Source organism: Lutra lutra, chromosome 5 (genome assembly GCF_902655055.1).
Source record: "Lutra lutra chromosome 5, mLutLut1.2, whole genome shotgun sequence".
NCBI lineage: Eukaryota > Metazoa > Chordata > Mammalia > Carnivora > Mustelidae > Lutra > Lutra lutra.
The window spans coordinates 99,283,534-99,299,703 of record NC_062282.1 but is presented as its reverse complement, the minus strand read 5'-3'; the positions used below and the strand labels follow the sequence as shown (position 1 = coordinate 99,299,703).

Below are 16,170 nucleotides of genomic sequence, written 5' to 3'. Positions count from 1 at the left end.
CTGCCTTCAGCTTGGGTCATGATCCCAGGGTCCTGGGATCAAGCCCCACATTGCACTCTCTGCTCAGCAGAGCCTGCTTCCCCCTCTCTTTCTCTCTCTCTCTCTCTCTCTCTCTCTCTCTCTGCCTATTTGTGATCTCTGTCTGTCAAATAAATAAATTAAATATTTAAAAGGAAAACAAAACAAAACAAATAATAAATAGTGGGGCCCCCTGGGTGACTCAGTCGTTGAGCGGCTGCCCTTGGCTCAGGTCATGATCCCGGGGTCCTGGGATCGAGCCCTGAATCGGGCTCTCTGCTCAGCGAGAAGCCTGTTTCTCCCTCTCCCCGGCTTGTGTTCCCTCTGTAGCTCTCTCTCTCTCTCTGACAAAATAAATGAATAAAATCTTAAAAAAAAAACACACATAAAAAACTACATATAGTAGTGCAAAGGAGTCCACTATTCTGTTCTCATTACTTTTGTGCACACTGAATATTTCCAAAGGAAAAACATTTTCCAAAGTATACTAGTAATTCCATAGATTTTGTTTGGTACCCTCCAGAGGGGACATAACAAATTAAAAAAACCGCATGTGGCTAAAAGAAGTATGTGTTTCTATATATGGGTTTTTCATAAAATTTATGTGAATAAAGGTCATATGTGGATCAATCTAATCCCAAAGAAACAATGAGAAGAAAGTAAGTTGCATTTCATGTTTGAACATAGACATTTAATCTAATATGCATATTAATCAGGTCTAATTTATGAGGAGTAAATCAACTCATCAAATCACTAGTAACTAAGAAATTAAGAAGAAAGCTATGGGACGCCTGGGTGGCTCAGTTGCTTAAATGGCTGCTTTCAACTCAGTATGATCTCAAGGTCCTGGAATCAAGTTCCGCATCGGGCTCCTTGCTCAGTAGGGAGCCTACTTCTCCCTCTGCCCTTGCCTGTCTGCTTGCTCGTGCTCTCTCTCTCTGACAAATAAATAATAAAATCTTAAAAAAAAAAAAAAGCTATGACATAAATTGCCCTGAAAAGTCTAGTTATATAGTGAATATCTTGTAATCTGATACATAAAAAATCTATCTGATTTGCTTTTGTTTTTAAAAATTAATTAAACATTTCTAAAACCTCATACAAAATTCAAAGATTACATAACCATTAAGATGATGCTTACCTTACACATTCATTAACATTCATTTGGAAAAAATTATCTTCTTTCTCAGATTGTAATGTGATGTCTTCAAAGTCAACGTTTTTACATGACTGATCTTCTACTTGTTCAGGACTCTTAACAACAAACACATTTTTAAATTTTCACAATGAAACACTCATTTATAAAAAATTGCATTGAAAACTTTGTCCAATTTGAGTATAAAGAAAATGGTAAATGTTTCACAATTATAAAATGATACTCAAAGGACACTTTTCAATGTTATTTAAATATCTTTAAAAAATCTCATAAGCTACACCTTCTACCTTATCTCAAAGCCCCCATTCTTTTCCTCTTAATCAGAAAGCAAGTTATAGCACTTCAGTCTTGTCTCTTAGAATTATTCCCAGGGGTCTGTCTTCTGCTTAGTACCATTACCGTATAGACCTTGAGAATTTTAACAAAAGAAATTCAAATGTAACTATGATCTGAACTCTTACCCTTATCATAAAGACTAGCTATTATGTAAATAACCTAAAATTCATCATCTTTGCTCTTGGAATTCTATTTTAATAGGAAGCTTTTAACATTTTACTGTGTTTAAGCCAGAGCTAAAATTCACATATCTAGTTATATTTTCAAAAAAGAGGCATAATCTAAACACCTAAATAATGTGGAGGGGGGAGGCAAGTAAACATGAGGTAGTAAGATCAAAGCAGATGCTCCATTATGTAAATGCTCAAAATCTAGATTGCTCAGAGTTAAACAGCTTTACAAGTAGCAAAGCTGCTGGCTCTTAAGATTTTGGCTTTAAATTTAATATACAATGTATACAACGGTATAGTCTTGCTGTTTAAAGAGGGGGGTAAAAGAAGGCTTAAGTACGTGTTTAATAAAAAAAATTGGAAAGAATCAGAGTACTTACATCTCTAGCAACACAGGATTCACTTTCATTCTTTTTTACATTGGCCTCAATTTTTTCCTGTGATGCTAGAATTTTTCTTTCAGCAGCTTTACCTACATTTGGCTTTGGCCTTTGCAATCGGCTCCTCATTAGTCGTGCTGGTCTGACAGTCTTTGTTTGATCATCTTCCTGCAGACCAATTTTTTCACTCAAACCAGAACTACAAAAGAATAGAACTATGGTTATTCTGAAGTTACACGTTTGTTTTCAGTATTGCCTTCTCCAAGATACGAATAAGTAAACCATTTGGAATATAAAAATAATTACAAGTGGGGCGCCTGGGTGGCTTAGTGGGTTAAGCCTCTGCCTTCGGCTCAGGTCGTGATCCCAGGGTCCTGGGATCGAGCCCCACGTCGGGCTCTCTGCTCAGCGGGGAGCCTGCCTCCACCTCTCTCTCTGCCTCCCTCTCTGCCTACTTGTGATCTCAGTCTGTCAAATAAATAAATAAAATCTTTAAAAATAATAATAATAATAATAATAATAATAATTACAAGTGTCCTCAAAAACATCCTCAAAGGGGTGCCTGGGTGGCTCAGTGGGTTAAGCCTCTGCCTTCGACTCAGGTCATGATCCCAGAGTCCTGGGATCGAGCCCCGAATCGGGGCTCTCTGCTCAGCAGGGAGTCTGCTTCCCCCTCTCTTTCTGCCTGCCTCTCTGCCTACTTGTGATCTCTGTCTGTCAAATAAATAAAATCTTTAAAAAAAAACTCTAAAAAAAAAAAAAAAATCCTCAAAGTTACCCTGTTTCTAAACCTTAACGTTTTGGGACAGACATTATCCTGGAACCCTAACTATAAAAATAATTTCATCACAAAACTGAAAACCATCTATATTTGACATACACTTAATACCATTCTCCACTAAGAATACTAGTTTGTAATGTACACCTCCAGGGCCCTAGACAAAGATTATGGCATAAATGTACAGTCTAGAATCCAATGGTTCAAATTCATATTACAGTAAGACCTACTCTGAATCTGCATTCCTAGTTAAATATTCCTTTTTGAAACTACCTGCTATCCAGAAACATGTACCTTAACTAATTAATCTAGTAAGACTTTGGTAAAATCCTATTAGTAAGTTGAGGAAGAAATGTAATTGCAAACCCAATAGATCCGTATCATAATTTATTTCTCCAGCAGCATAAAGAGCACTACTGAAATGTTTCAATACACCTACAGTTAAAAGAAGACTTAAGCACACTAAATGGAAATAAAATTCAGACATTATCCAGTACAGAACTTATTACAGTCATTCTTAAAATCTACTTGAATTCTACTTCCTAAATACTTACATAGATACAGTCTCAGCTTCTGAGTTCTCTCTCTCTATATTCTCCATTCCAGAAATGTCCAATGTATTCACTTTATCCTTTTCCATATGATTCTATAAATTTAATTTTTTACATTTTATTGACTTAACATAAAAAAGTCCAAACTTGGTAATAAATGGAAATTAAAACAATGACATTTCATTTTTTGTTCTTCTAATAATAACAGTTCTATAAATCATCGGTGCAGCTGTGAACACTATAAAACATATAATTCCACCTACTACTGACAGGAACAAAAATTGGTATATCCTTTCTGGAAAGCCTTTTGCCCAAATGAAATCAAAAGCCTAAAAAACGTTCATACTAGGGCACTTGGGTGGCTCAGTTGGCTAGCATCTGCCTTTGACTGCTGTCATGACCTCGGGGTCCTGGGATCAAGGCCCATGTTGGGCTCCCTGCTCAGAAGACAGTCTCCTTTACCCTCTCCCTCTGCCCCTTGCCCCTATTACTGGTCCACGCTCTCTCTCTCTCTCTCAAATAAATAAAATCTACTAAAAAAATGTTCATACTATAATACCATTTCTAAGATTCTAAGTAAATATTTAGACAAACTACAAGAATATTCAATAGAATATTATATAAAATGTCAAACACCGTGAACAGACTAAATATTCTATAATGAATAAATGGTTAAATTCAGTTTTACCCACTGACAGAATATTATGAAGTCACTAAAGACCATGTTTTCAAAGGATATTTAATAATATGGAAAAATATTTATGAAATGTTAAGAACTGAAGAAAGATATAAAACTGAATACTACTAAATTCTGTAATAAAAAATTGGAAGGATATATGCTAAAATGTTGGTTGCAGCTGGATAATGAGATCACAAGTACTCTTTGTCTTGATTTTTAAAATAATCTGTACTTTCCCAATTTTCCTGAATTTTACAAGATTATAATAACTGGGGGCAACTGAGTGGCTTAGTCAGTTAAGAGTCTGCCTTCTAGCTCAGATGATCCCAGGGTCCTGGGATCGAGCCCTGAGTCAGACTCCCTGCCTAGCAGGGAGCCTGCTTCTCCCTCTACCTCTGCCGCTCCCCCTGCTTATCCTCTCTCACTCTCATTCAAATAGATAAATAAAAATCTTAAAAAAAGAGATTTGTTGCTAATGAGTATGTTTGAAATGATATGTCCTAGGTTCCAAATGCATAAACAGGAGATAAGATACATTTCATATTCATGTGTAAGTTCTCACATCTTTGTTTTAGTATCAGTTACATTATCATGTAATTATCAACTAAATAATTTATTCCCAACTACTTAGGGAAAATTTTTGTAATCTTATTTTCTATAAAGTGTCTTATTCCATACCTTTTCAAATGAAGTTTCTGCATGTAAACTCTTGCTCTCTGCATCTGTTTTACCTTGTGAAAGAACAGATTTCTTCCCAACTGCCCTTGATAAATTGGGTTTAGGTCTCTGTAGTTGTCTTCTTCCCATTAGTTTAACATTTCCTGACTGATCTGTTTCCCTAAGAAATGAAAATTATTTTTATTTTTTTAAATGAACATTATTTAAATCGCACCAACACAGAGGCATAGTCAAATAAAATTTGGAAAAAAAAAATTTTTTTTTTTTTTAATTTATTTGACAGAGAGAGATCACAAGCAGGCAGAGAGGCAGGCAGAGAGAGAGGAGGAAGCAGGCTCCCTGCTGAGCAGAGAGCCCGATGTGGGGCTCGATCCCAGGACCCTGAAATCATGACCTGAGCTGAAGGCAGCGGCTTAATCCACTGAGCCACCCAGGTGCCCCTGGAAAAATTCTTTAAAAATCCACTCAGAGGCAGAAAAGAAGTCCTTTAGGTTTACTCAGACAAAGAGTAGCAAAGAAAACTGAAAAACAAGAGTTGTGAGGAGGCAACTTATTTTACCAGATGCTAAAAAGCAACTATGCAGCATTAATAACTAAAACACTGGTACTGATAACATGAATAAACAGATAAATGAAACACAAAAGAAAACATAGAAGATGACTTCAAAACACATGAAAGAGGGGCACCTGGGGAGCTCAGTGGGTTAAAGCCTCTGCCTTCGGCTCAGGTCATGATCCCAGGGTCCTGGGATCAAGCCCCGAATTAGGCTCTCTGCTCCACAGGGAGCCTGCTTCCTCCCCTCTCTCTCTGCCTGCCTCTCTGCCTACTTGTGATCTCTGTCTGTCAAAAAAATAAATAAAATCTTTTTAAAAAAACACATGAAAGAAGTATATTTAAAAAGGCAGCATTTAAAACAGCAAGAATGAAATACAATATAATGTATTGTTACAAACAATATCAAAAGCAATGGTGATGGGAAAACTAACACTGGGGACTAAAATAAGATTAGCTCCATTTCTCGCACTGTACTTGTAGTATGTACCAACGCATCAGAGTTAAATAAAGCCATACAGTCAACAAGGATGAATTCTTTTATAACCCTGAGTTGGGGTAAGCCTTTATAAAGTTTAACTAAAAATTCATGAGCCATAAAAGAAAAAAAGAGAGAAAATTCAGAAATTTAACTACATAAAAATCAAAAACTTCTACATGACTAAGCCAAAAGTCAAACTACCAACCAAGAAAGGATGTTTTGCAAATCACAGAACAAGGCTAATCTCCCTAAAATAAAAAGAGCTCCTACAAATAATAGCATCAAAAACTCATTTTAAACCTGGACAAAGAGAGGATCCTGAGTTGCTTAGTCAGTTGAGTGCTGGCCTCTGGCTCAGAGCATGATCCCAGGGTCGTTGGGATCAAGCCCCGCATTGGGCTCCCTGCTCAGTATACTACTACAAATGTTATTTTGTCATTTTTACGATTTTGTTTCTCTAACTTACTTTAATTGTAAGATTACAGCAAATAATATACATAACATACAAAATATGTGTTATCATCCAATTATGTCATCAGGCTTCTGGTCAACAGTAGACCATTAGTAGTTAAGTTTGGAAGAGTCAAAGTTATTTGTGGATTTGCAACTGCCAAAGGGTCAGTATCCCTAACCACTGTGTTGTTCCTAAGGGTCCACTGTACTTACTTACAGGTTAAAGGACAGAGGTTTAAGATTTTAAGCACTGTTTGAAAAAATAATCTACATAACCATCAGTTGAGCTTTGATTATATAAACTCTAATCCATCTATATACACTAGAACACTATGAAGTGCTCTCTTCAGCAGCACACAAACACCAGAACCCTATGCACTAGGCAGCTATTCAAAAATAATAAGGAATATCTTCATGCAAAGGTAACAAGATATAAAACAAATAAATTGCAAATGGTGTCTGTGTGAGTGTGTGTCTGTACACACATATATTATCATTAGGGTTTTAGGAAGAGTAAAAAAAATATAAAGAACATGTATTTGCATTAGCTTTAAAATACTTTTTTTTAAATCTCAGAAAGAAAATCAGAAATAAATACACACGGGGCGCCTGGGCGGCTCAGTGGGTAAAGCCTCTGCCTTCGGCTCAGATCATGGTCTCAGAGTCCTGGGATCAAGCCCCGCATCGGGCTCTCTGCTCAGCAGGGAGCCTGCTTCCCCCTCTCTCTCTGCCTGCCTCTCTGCCTACTTGTGATCTCTCTCTCTGTCAAATAAATAAATAAAATCTTAAAAAAAAAAGAAAGAAAGAAATTACACAAGTTACTTAGAGTGAATGCAGACATAGGAGGAGGGATATTTTACTCTTTTTATACTTCTAGGTGTTTGTGCCATAAGACCATTTTGCCTATTCCAAAGAGTAAACTTCCATTAAAAAAAAAAGAAAGTTTCATTTTCAGTGTGACTGTGCTTTACTGAAAATAAGTAAGAATTCATAAACTAAATAGCATGTAAGCCTATATGAGGAGTTTAGGAGAGACTCAAGTAAGTCTGAATTTCTGAGCTATCTCTTTTCAAAGGCAGATTCTTGTAGTGTTTTTATTCTGTTTTTAGTGCAAATATTAATCAATATTTACACACTAGGAAACATAATAATTTCTTTAAAGTCATCAATATAAAAAATCTACTACTTTGAAAAATGATTCAAACCAAGTAAAAGTATCTAACAACAAATGTTTAGGTTTCCAAATTATTTTAGAATTTCAGCATAAGTCACCACCGTGCATAAAATTCCTATCATGGTTATAAAAGAGCATCTTTCTATAATGAAATATAAAGTGATAAGCCCTTATGTCACAATCAGACCACAGTACAATTATATATTAAATGGTGTACCATCCCCTTTCTAATCCCTAAAAAAAGAAACATTATCCTTTCTTAAATAAGAAATCATCACAATTTTGAAAATAAATTTTAAAATCCTAACATATAAAATACTTACAATGATTTATTTTTTAGGTCAACACTGCTTTCTTCTGTGTAATTCCTTTCAACATTATTCACCTCACACAGTGCACTAATTCCAGCTTCTGATAAAGGCAAACCTGAAGGGCTTGATTCTGAAGCTTCAGTTCCTAATGATGTGGCATCTTGTTGACCACTAAGCAAATGAAAACACAGGAGGAAAAGAATTCTTAGTAATATGTGTTTTATAATAACTACTTATAATAATTATAATAACTACTTAAAATATTTTTTAATATATAAAACAACTGGGAAAATGATACTTTGTATTTTGGAATTATCAATATAAATATTTTGGCTTTTCTATGATCCTTCTTGTACCATATTGTTAAAAACTGTACCTTCAGGAGTGCCTGGGTTGCTCGGTCAGTTGAGCATTCGACTCTTGATTTTGACTCAGGTCATGACCTCAGGATGGTGAGATCAAGTCCCAAGTCAGGCTCCACAATGAACGTGGAGGCTGCTTAAGATTCTTAACTCTAGGGAACAACCTGAGGGCTGCTGGAGGGGAGGAGGTTGGGGGATGGGATAACTGGGTGATAGTCATTAAGGAGGGCGCTTGATATAATGAGCACTGGGTGTTATATGCAAGTGACGAATCACTAAAATCTACCCCTGAAATTATTAATATACTATATGTTAACTAACATGAATTTAAATAAAATCTTAAGAAAGAAAGTTTTCTACTAAAAAAAAGAATCAATCTCTCCCCCTCCCTCTGACTTCTCTCCCCACTCGCACACACTCCCTCTCTCTCAAAAACAACCAACCAACCAACCAAGCAAAAAAAACCTGTACCTATGGAGAAAGTAACAGCCACAAATTAAAAGGCATAGGAAAACACTCAAGTCAAAATGAAAAATTCTTAATTATATGGGGTTGACAAATCAAATCTATGTGCAAAATCAGAGCAATATTAAGGAATAATCTCTCATTTCAAACTTATACAGGCAGGCCCTGCTTTGCATAGTAGTCTGTTAACCAAAAGTTTTATAAATCTGAGGACACAGTGCCAATATGCATAAGCTGCAGTTAGCACTGTATGCCAAGGCAAGACTGCCATATTATGAAATACTCCAACTAATAATGATATAAATGATGGCCATGTACTAACTGGCACCCAGAAGCAACACATACGACATTCATCACATTCTTCCTACTGGGTGTTTTTCTTTTCCCAACTAATCAATAAGAGCTCTTTATATGTTATTTGCTGGTTAGATACCATACATAAAACCTCCCCAATAGTAGCTTGCCTTTCACTTTCCTTATGAAACCTTTTGTCAAAAGAAATAGTTTACTGTGGTCAAATTCGTCAATTTTATCTTTTAAAGTTTTGCTTTTCACACCTTAAGAAATCCTTGACATCACAAAGGGATTTCCAAATACCTTCTTCTAAAAGTTTTCAAGATTTGCTTTACACATGATTTTATTTATTTATTTATGGGGTGGGGGGCAGGAGCACACACAAACAGGGGGAGTGGCAGGCAAACGGGAAGGCAGGCTCCATGCTGAGCAAAAAACCCAATGCGAGACTCAAGACTCGATCCTATGACCCTGGGATCATAACCGGGCCAAACACTAACCAGTGTCTGCCAAATGACCCACAGACTAAGTGGCTCAGCTGGCAGACACTAACTAACTGACCCACTCAGCATCCTTGTAGCCCTGAATCTATCAGAAATTTAGCATACAGGGTGAAATAAGGACCGAATACTATCTAATATTAGATATATCTAAACATCTAGTGAATATTTCATTCAATCTTCACCCACTAATTTCTAATGTTACCTCTGCCCCATTTATCAGATTCCTAAATTTTTCCCCCTAGGCTTTATATTCAGTTCCGCTGAGATAATTTGTCCTTGTGCCAGTAACACACTACTCCAGCTTTAGATTAAGTATTAAGTTATTAATACATTTTCACCCAAGAAATGTATTTCAAATTGTCTTTACCACTCATGACACTTTGCTCTTGTATAATTGATAATTTAAGAATCAGCTGTTTTGGGGCGCCTGGGTGGCTCAGTGGGTTGAGGCCTCTGCCTTCAGCTCAGGTCATGATCTCAGGGTCCTGGGATCAAGCCCCGCATCGGGCTCTCTGCTCAACAGGGGGCCTGCTTCCTCCTCTCTTTCTCTCTCTCTGCCTGCCTCTCTACTTGTAATCTCTACCAAATAAATAAAATCTTAAAAAAAAAAAAAAAAAGAATCAGCTGTTTTTACAAAACCAGCTAGAATCTTAACAGTCATTACAGGGTTGTTTTTCCCCTAAAAAGTGCCACAGTATCTTTTAGGTGTAGTTTATGAAATTAGTTACATCTCTGAAGTCACAATATAAATGTCTGTCACCGGGCGCCTGGGTGGCTCAGTGGGTTAAAGCCTCTGCCTTCAGCTCAGGTCATGGTCCCAGGGTCCTGGGATTGAGCCCCGCGTCAGGCTCTCTGCTCAGCAGGGAGCCTGATTCCCTTCCTCTCTCTCTGCCTGCCTCTCTGTCTACTTGTAATCTCTGTCAAATAAATAAATAAAATCTTTTAAAAAACAAATAAATAAATAAATAAATGTCTGTCACCTAGCAAATTAAGGACCCAAGGTCCATAGGCCCAGCTTCAAAGAAACTATTAATCTTCCAAATTGTATGAACTAGCACAGACAGACAAGTTGGACAGTATCAAACTAAAAAGCTTCAGCACAGCAAAGGAAATAATCAACAAGGTCAAAAGACAACCTATGGAATGGGAGAAAAAAATCTGTAAACTATTAATCTGACACAAGCTTAATATCCAAAATATAACTGGTATGCCTATAATTCAATTAAAATAACCTAATTAAAAAATATGAAAGGGAAATCAATAGATATTTCTCCAAAGAAGACATACAAATGGCCAATAAGCATATGTAAAGCTCCTCAATCACTAATGGGGAAATGCAAATCAAAACCATAATGAAGTATCATCTCACCTATGTCTGAATAACCACCTTCAAAACACAAAGAAAACAGAAAATAGTAAGTGTTGGTGAGAATATGGAAAACTGGTATCTTTGTGCACTGCTGATGGGAAGGTAAAATAGCACAGCCACTGTGAAGAACAGTGGGGAGGCTCCTCAAAAAGTTAAAAATAGGGCGCCTGGGTGGCTCAGTGGGTTAAGCCGCTGCCTTAGGCTCAGGTCATGATCTCAGGGTCCTGGGATCGAGTCCCGCATCGGGTTCTCTGCTCGGCAGAGATCCTGCTTCCCTCTCTCTCTCTCTCTGCCTGCCTCTCCATCTACTTGTGATCTCTCTCTGTCAAATAAATAAATAAAAAATCTTCAAAAAAAAAAAAAAAAAAAAAGTTAAAAATAAAAAAGTGCCTGGCTGGCTCATTCAGTACAGCATGTGACTTTTGATCTTGGTTGTAAGTTTGAGCCCCACATTGAAATTAAACTATTTTTTAGGTAAAAAAATAAAATAAAATAAAATGTAAAAAAAATTAACAGAACAATCATATGATTCAGTAATCCCTGTTCTGGGTATTTATCTAGAAGAAATTAAGAAATGGAAACAGAACCTCAAAGAGATATCTGCATTCCAATGTTTATTACAGCAATATTTAAAATAGCCAAGAGAAGGAAACAGTCTAAATATTCAGAGAGATGCATGAATAAAGAAATATATAAAAAAAAGGAAATACTGTCAAATGCTGCAACACAGATGAAACCTGAAAACATTATGCTAAGTGAAATAAGCCACTCAGGGGACGCCTGGGTGGCTCAGTTGGTTAAGTGTCAGGTCATGAGATCGAGCCTTACGAGCCTTACGTTGGGCTCCACACTGAGAGTAGAGCCTGCTGCGGATTCTCTCTCTTTCTCTGCCCCTACCCTGCCCAACCCACCCTCGTGCTTGCTCTCTCCCAACAAAAAAAGAAAGAAAAGGAAAAAAGAAACCCATGCAAACACCAACCACAAGACAGCTGTAGCAAAGTAAACATCAGAACAAAAAGCAGTATCAGTGGGGCACCTGGATGACTCAGTGGGTCAGGCCTCTACCTTCCGCTCAGGTTATGGTCTCAGTATCCTGGGATCGAGCCCTCCATCGGGCTCTCTACTCCTCGGGGAGCCTGCTTCCCCCTCTCTCTCTGCCTGCCTCTCTGCCTACTTGTGATCTCTTGTCTGTCAAATAAATAAATAAAATCTTAAAAAAAAAAAAAAGAGCAATATCAGAATGATACACACAAATGATAAAAGGGTGATTTCACCAAAATACAACAACTCTAGTTACGCATGCACCTAACAAGAGCTTCAAAAGAATTGAAGAAAAACAAATACAACTGAAAAGAATAACAGGCAAGTTCACAATTACAACTGGAGACTTCACTCCCCTCTCAGTAACTGACAGGAGATATAAACAAAGTCAGTAAAGGTATAGAAAAATACCTTGATGAAAGGATAGGGTCAGTTCTTTTCTCAGCTTTTTCACTGGAGGATAAATCCACAATGTCATCCATATTCTGTATGCAAGAAAGCTTCTGTTCCTTATTGACTTCATCTTCATTTATCTCCCTTAAAGACTGACCTTTATCTATGAATACAAAATGCACGATATTCTAAAAACATCAACTTCTTAAAGCACAAAGGAATTTACATAAAACAGCATTTTTCCTACCAATCATTAAAGCATTCCACATTCAAGTTCCTCTATGTAAGGCAGGGATCTTAATTTTAGAACATTAATGAAAAGTTAATTTAAAAAGACAAATAAAAAAAAATTTTTTTAATCTAAAAAATTTTAAAAATTAGAAAAAAGTGGGTTTTTTGGTTTTTTTTTTTAGAAAAAAGTTTTTAAAAAATGTTTTTAAAAAAGATAATCAACTTACAATGTGTAAGTTGTAACTGTGTTTTGAGGATCACCCCAAATTTTCTGGGTAGTTTGTAGCATTCTTTTATCTTGCTTAAATTTTAAATGGTTAAAATAACTTGTTACAGGTAGACTCACCTATTCTGCTCCTTCAGAAAAATCATAATTAATAACATAGTAACAGCTATCATTTACTTAGTATTTACTAAGTGACAGAAACTTTAAGCCCATCAAATGCATTATCTCCTTTAATACTGAAAATAGTCCTAGGGGTGCTTGGGTGGCTCAGTGGGTTAAAGCCTCTGCCTTCAGCTCGGGTCATGATCCCAGGGTCCTGGGATCGAGCCCCACATCGAGCCCCACATCGGGCTCTCTGCTCGGCAGGGAGCCCGCTTCCTCCTCTCTCTCTCTGCCTGCCTCGCTGCCTACCTGTGATCTCTATCTGTCAAATAAAAAAAAAAAAAAATACTGAAAATAGTCCTATTAGAAGGTGGTAAACCCATCATAGAGAAAAAGAACCTGGGTTCAAGATCTTAGGTGACTTACCCAAGGTCTTAATTAGCAAACAAAAAAGCTGGAATCTAAACCAAGGTCTGTTTGATTTCCAAAGTCCAACTTCTTAATTACTGAGCTATTCTGCTTTTTATGTAGTATCTTTACTAGAATACCACAAATGAGTATAATATTGTGATGCCTAAAAATTATACTACGCTTCAACCAAGACTCATTTAGTAAAATCATATTGCTAAAACTGAATTACATAAAATTTAAATTCTATAGAAAGATTTTTCTGATTTGCTACTATCTTCTTCTTCTCTATTTACTTGATTATTTACTTTAAGTAACCCACATATGAATTCTTAAGAGACTAAAAATGCTCGAATCTCTTAGCCCTCATACCTTAGCAAATCCTGAGTGTCAAAATGCCTGCATTCTAAGGGAGCTAAAAAAAAGTAAGTAAGAAAGAAAGAAAGAATGAGAAAGAAGAAAAGAAATGAAAAAAGGGAGGGAGGAAGAAAGGAAGGAAATGGTAGGAAGGAAGGAAGGAAACATTTCAGTAGCTCTTGTATAAAAATTAAACAACTTATTGTGGATTCAAAGGTGCTCTGTAGACATAGATCATGAACACTTGTGGTTTATTAAGAGACACAAGCAATATTAACTATATACATTGTAATGACTTCTAATCACTGTTTGGTTTTAAGTAAAAAAAGATCAAGAACTGAGCTGAAATCAAGAGCTGGATGGTTAACCGGGGCACCTGGGTGGCTCAGTGGGTTAAAGCCTCTGCCTTCAGCTCAGGTCATGATCCCAGGGTCCTGGGATCGAATCCCGCATCGGGCTCTCTGCTCAGCAGGGAGCCTGCTTCCTCCTCTCTCTCTGCCTGCTTCTCTGCCTACTTGCGATCTCTGTCTGTCAAATAAATAAATAAAATCTTAAAAAAAAAAAAAAAAAGTTGGATGCTTAACCAAATGAGCTACCCAAGTGCCCCAGAAACATCCGAGAAAAACCTCCCCAGGTCACTTTCGTTTCTTTACCCCTCACCAATAAACTTTTTTCCTTTAAATTGAAAACAAAAGGATTTAACACAGTAACATGAACACAGACTACAAAACTTAAGCGCTACTACTTGGTGCTACTCAGAATTATTTAAATTACACATCATACTATAGTACAAGTTTTCTCTAGTAATACAGGAACTATTAATGTATATAAGAAACTTACTTTTTTCGTATGTTTCTCCTTTAGAATGACCTAACGGAACAGTGGCATTTTCTGAAAGATTTTTTACTTCTTGTTGACCAACTTCATCCTGATTCTTTCTTCTTCTTTTCTTTTGATTTAGGTCTGTTTCTAAAGCAATCTGTTCTGAATCCTGTGCTGTTAAAGTCTGAGAGTGCTGTTCTTCTTCAACTATCTGAGCATCCTTTTGAGATGGTTCTGTGTCTGAAATTCTGGTGCTTGGAGATACATCTGGATCATCATTTCCTCCTTCACTGGCAACTTTTTTCACTTTGAAAATAAAAGATATTTTCATAAACATATAAATAACCTAAAGAAAAATTCTTAAAAGATGGAGAAGATAAATACTGAAGGATATCTGGGCAAAAGTTTGAAGACAACCTAACACATCCAACTGGGAATGACTAAAGAAGTTCTAATACACTTATGCTGTAAAAATCCACACAACAGAGCCGCCTGGGTGGCTGTCATTGAGCGTCTGCCATTTGCTCAGGTCATGATCCCAGGGTCCTGGGATCCAGCCAGCGTCGGGCTCCGTGCTCAGCCGAAGGCCTGCTTCTCCTTCTCCCACCCCCCCTGCTCGTGTTCCCTCTCTCGCTCTCTCTCAGTCAAATAAATAAATAAAGTCTTAAAAGAAAATGCACACAACCAATAATAATGAGGTAGGTTTGTAAGTAGTAATATGAAAGATTTAAAAAAAAATTGTTGCCCAAAAAACTCAAGTTGCAGAAAATATATACAATATGATCTCATTTTTATTAAGCAAAAACAATTACATATCCTCTAAGACACACATACATTTGAATAGAAAAGTTTACTAATAGTTATCCCTAGAAAATCTGGACAATTTGATTTCAGGGCAGGGTACAAAAGATAATTCAACAAATTTATTTTCTGCATCATTTATTTTTCAATGAACAATCTTTTTAACAAATATTTTTAAACAATTTCTAGTGCCTTTTTTATGAAGGCATATTCACAGTTAACTGTATCAAGAGATGAAAACAATAAATCACTTTTAGAAAACCAAACAAGAGATCACCATGGAGACATCAACCAAAAACAAACTTAACTTTACAACCATGGTCGATCAAGACATCTTCTCTAAAAACATCTAATCTTTAAAAAAATAATAAAATTCAGTGTCATTTACATTGGTTCAAAAAAAAAAAGTCGTAACAAGATTTTAAAACTGGGAAGACAACTGGGTTCTCTAACAGAATAATAAACAGTAATTTTTAAATTCTGAGACTTGTAATAATATATATGAAAAGTTCTCCCATTAAGTAAGATACAATGACTTACTCATGCTTTCACCTATAACATAATAATCATGTTAATATACCTATTTTAATCTCCAAGGGCCATGTATAGTTACCAAAAGAAATGACTAAAGAATGAAATGATTTTGTAGTTACCAATATGATGTTTAAAATGATACAGACATGCTCCAGAAAAAGAAATGCAGGATTGCTCTGTGCAGAAGAGACTTAATGTGGCAGGCCTCACTGCCATCCCTTCAAAGTCCTGCTTAAAAGGTTGGCCTTTGGGACACCTGGGTGGCTCAGTTGATTGGGCAGCTGCCTTTGGCTCGGGTCATGATCCCGGCATCCTGGGATCAAGTCCCACATCGGGCTCCTTGCTCAGCGGGAGCCTGCTTCCCTGTCTGCCTCTGCCTGCCATTCTGTCTGCCTGTGCTCACTCTGACAAATAAATAAATAAAATCTTTTTTTAAAAAAAGGGTTGGCCTTTGGGCTGTGTCTGGAAACTTGCTCTTGGGGAGAATTCACACAGCCTGACAAAAGTGGCCTAAAATGTTTGCACAAACAATGTGGTTTATGCT

General features: G+C 36.7%; 1 protein-coding gene across 5 annotated transcripts in view; it reads right to left on the bottom strand.

Moving 5' to 3' along the window:
- The window catches only part of BDP1 (B double prime 1, subunit of RNA polymerase III transcription initiation factor IIIB), a 95,927-nt gene that overhangs the window by 52,590 nt on the left and 27,167 nt on the right, over positions 1-16,170 (bottom strand). For 4 of the 5 annotated variants that reach the window (XM_047729482.1, XM_047729486.1, XM_047729484.1 and 1 more), the window contains exons 10-16: positions 14,310-14,597; positions 12,164-12,308; positions 7,731-7,889; positions 4,747-4,906; positions 3,393-3,484; positions 2,061-2,259; positions 1,160-1,272 (exon numbers count right to left, since the gene is read on the bottom strand). In XM_047729482.1, the coding sequence (XP_047585438.1) occupies positions 1,160-1,272; positions 2,061-2,259; positions 3,393-3,484; positions 4,747-4,906; positions 7,731-7,889; positions 12,164-12,308; positions 14,310-14,597 (1,156 nt within the window). The remainder of the gene's footprint in view (positions 1-1,159; positions 1,273-2,060; positions 2,260-3,392; positions 3,485-4,746; positions 4,907-7,730; positions 7,890-12,163; positions 12,309-14,309; positions 14,598-16,170) is intronic. The other variant, XM_047729483.1, reaches the window with a different exon arrangement.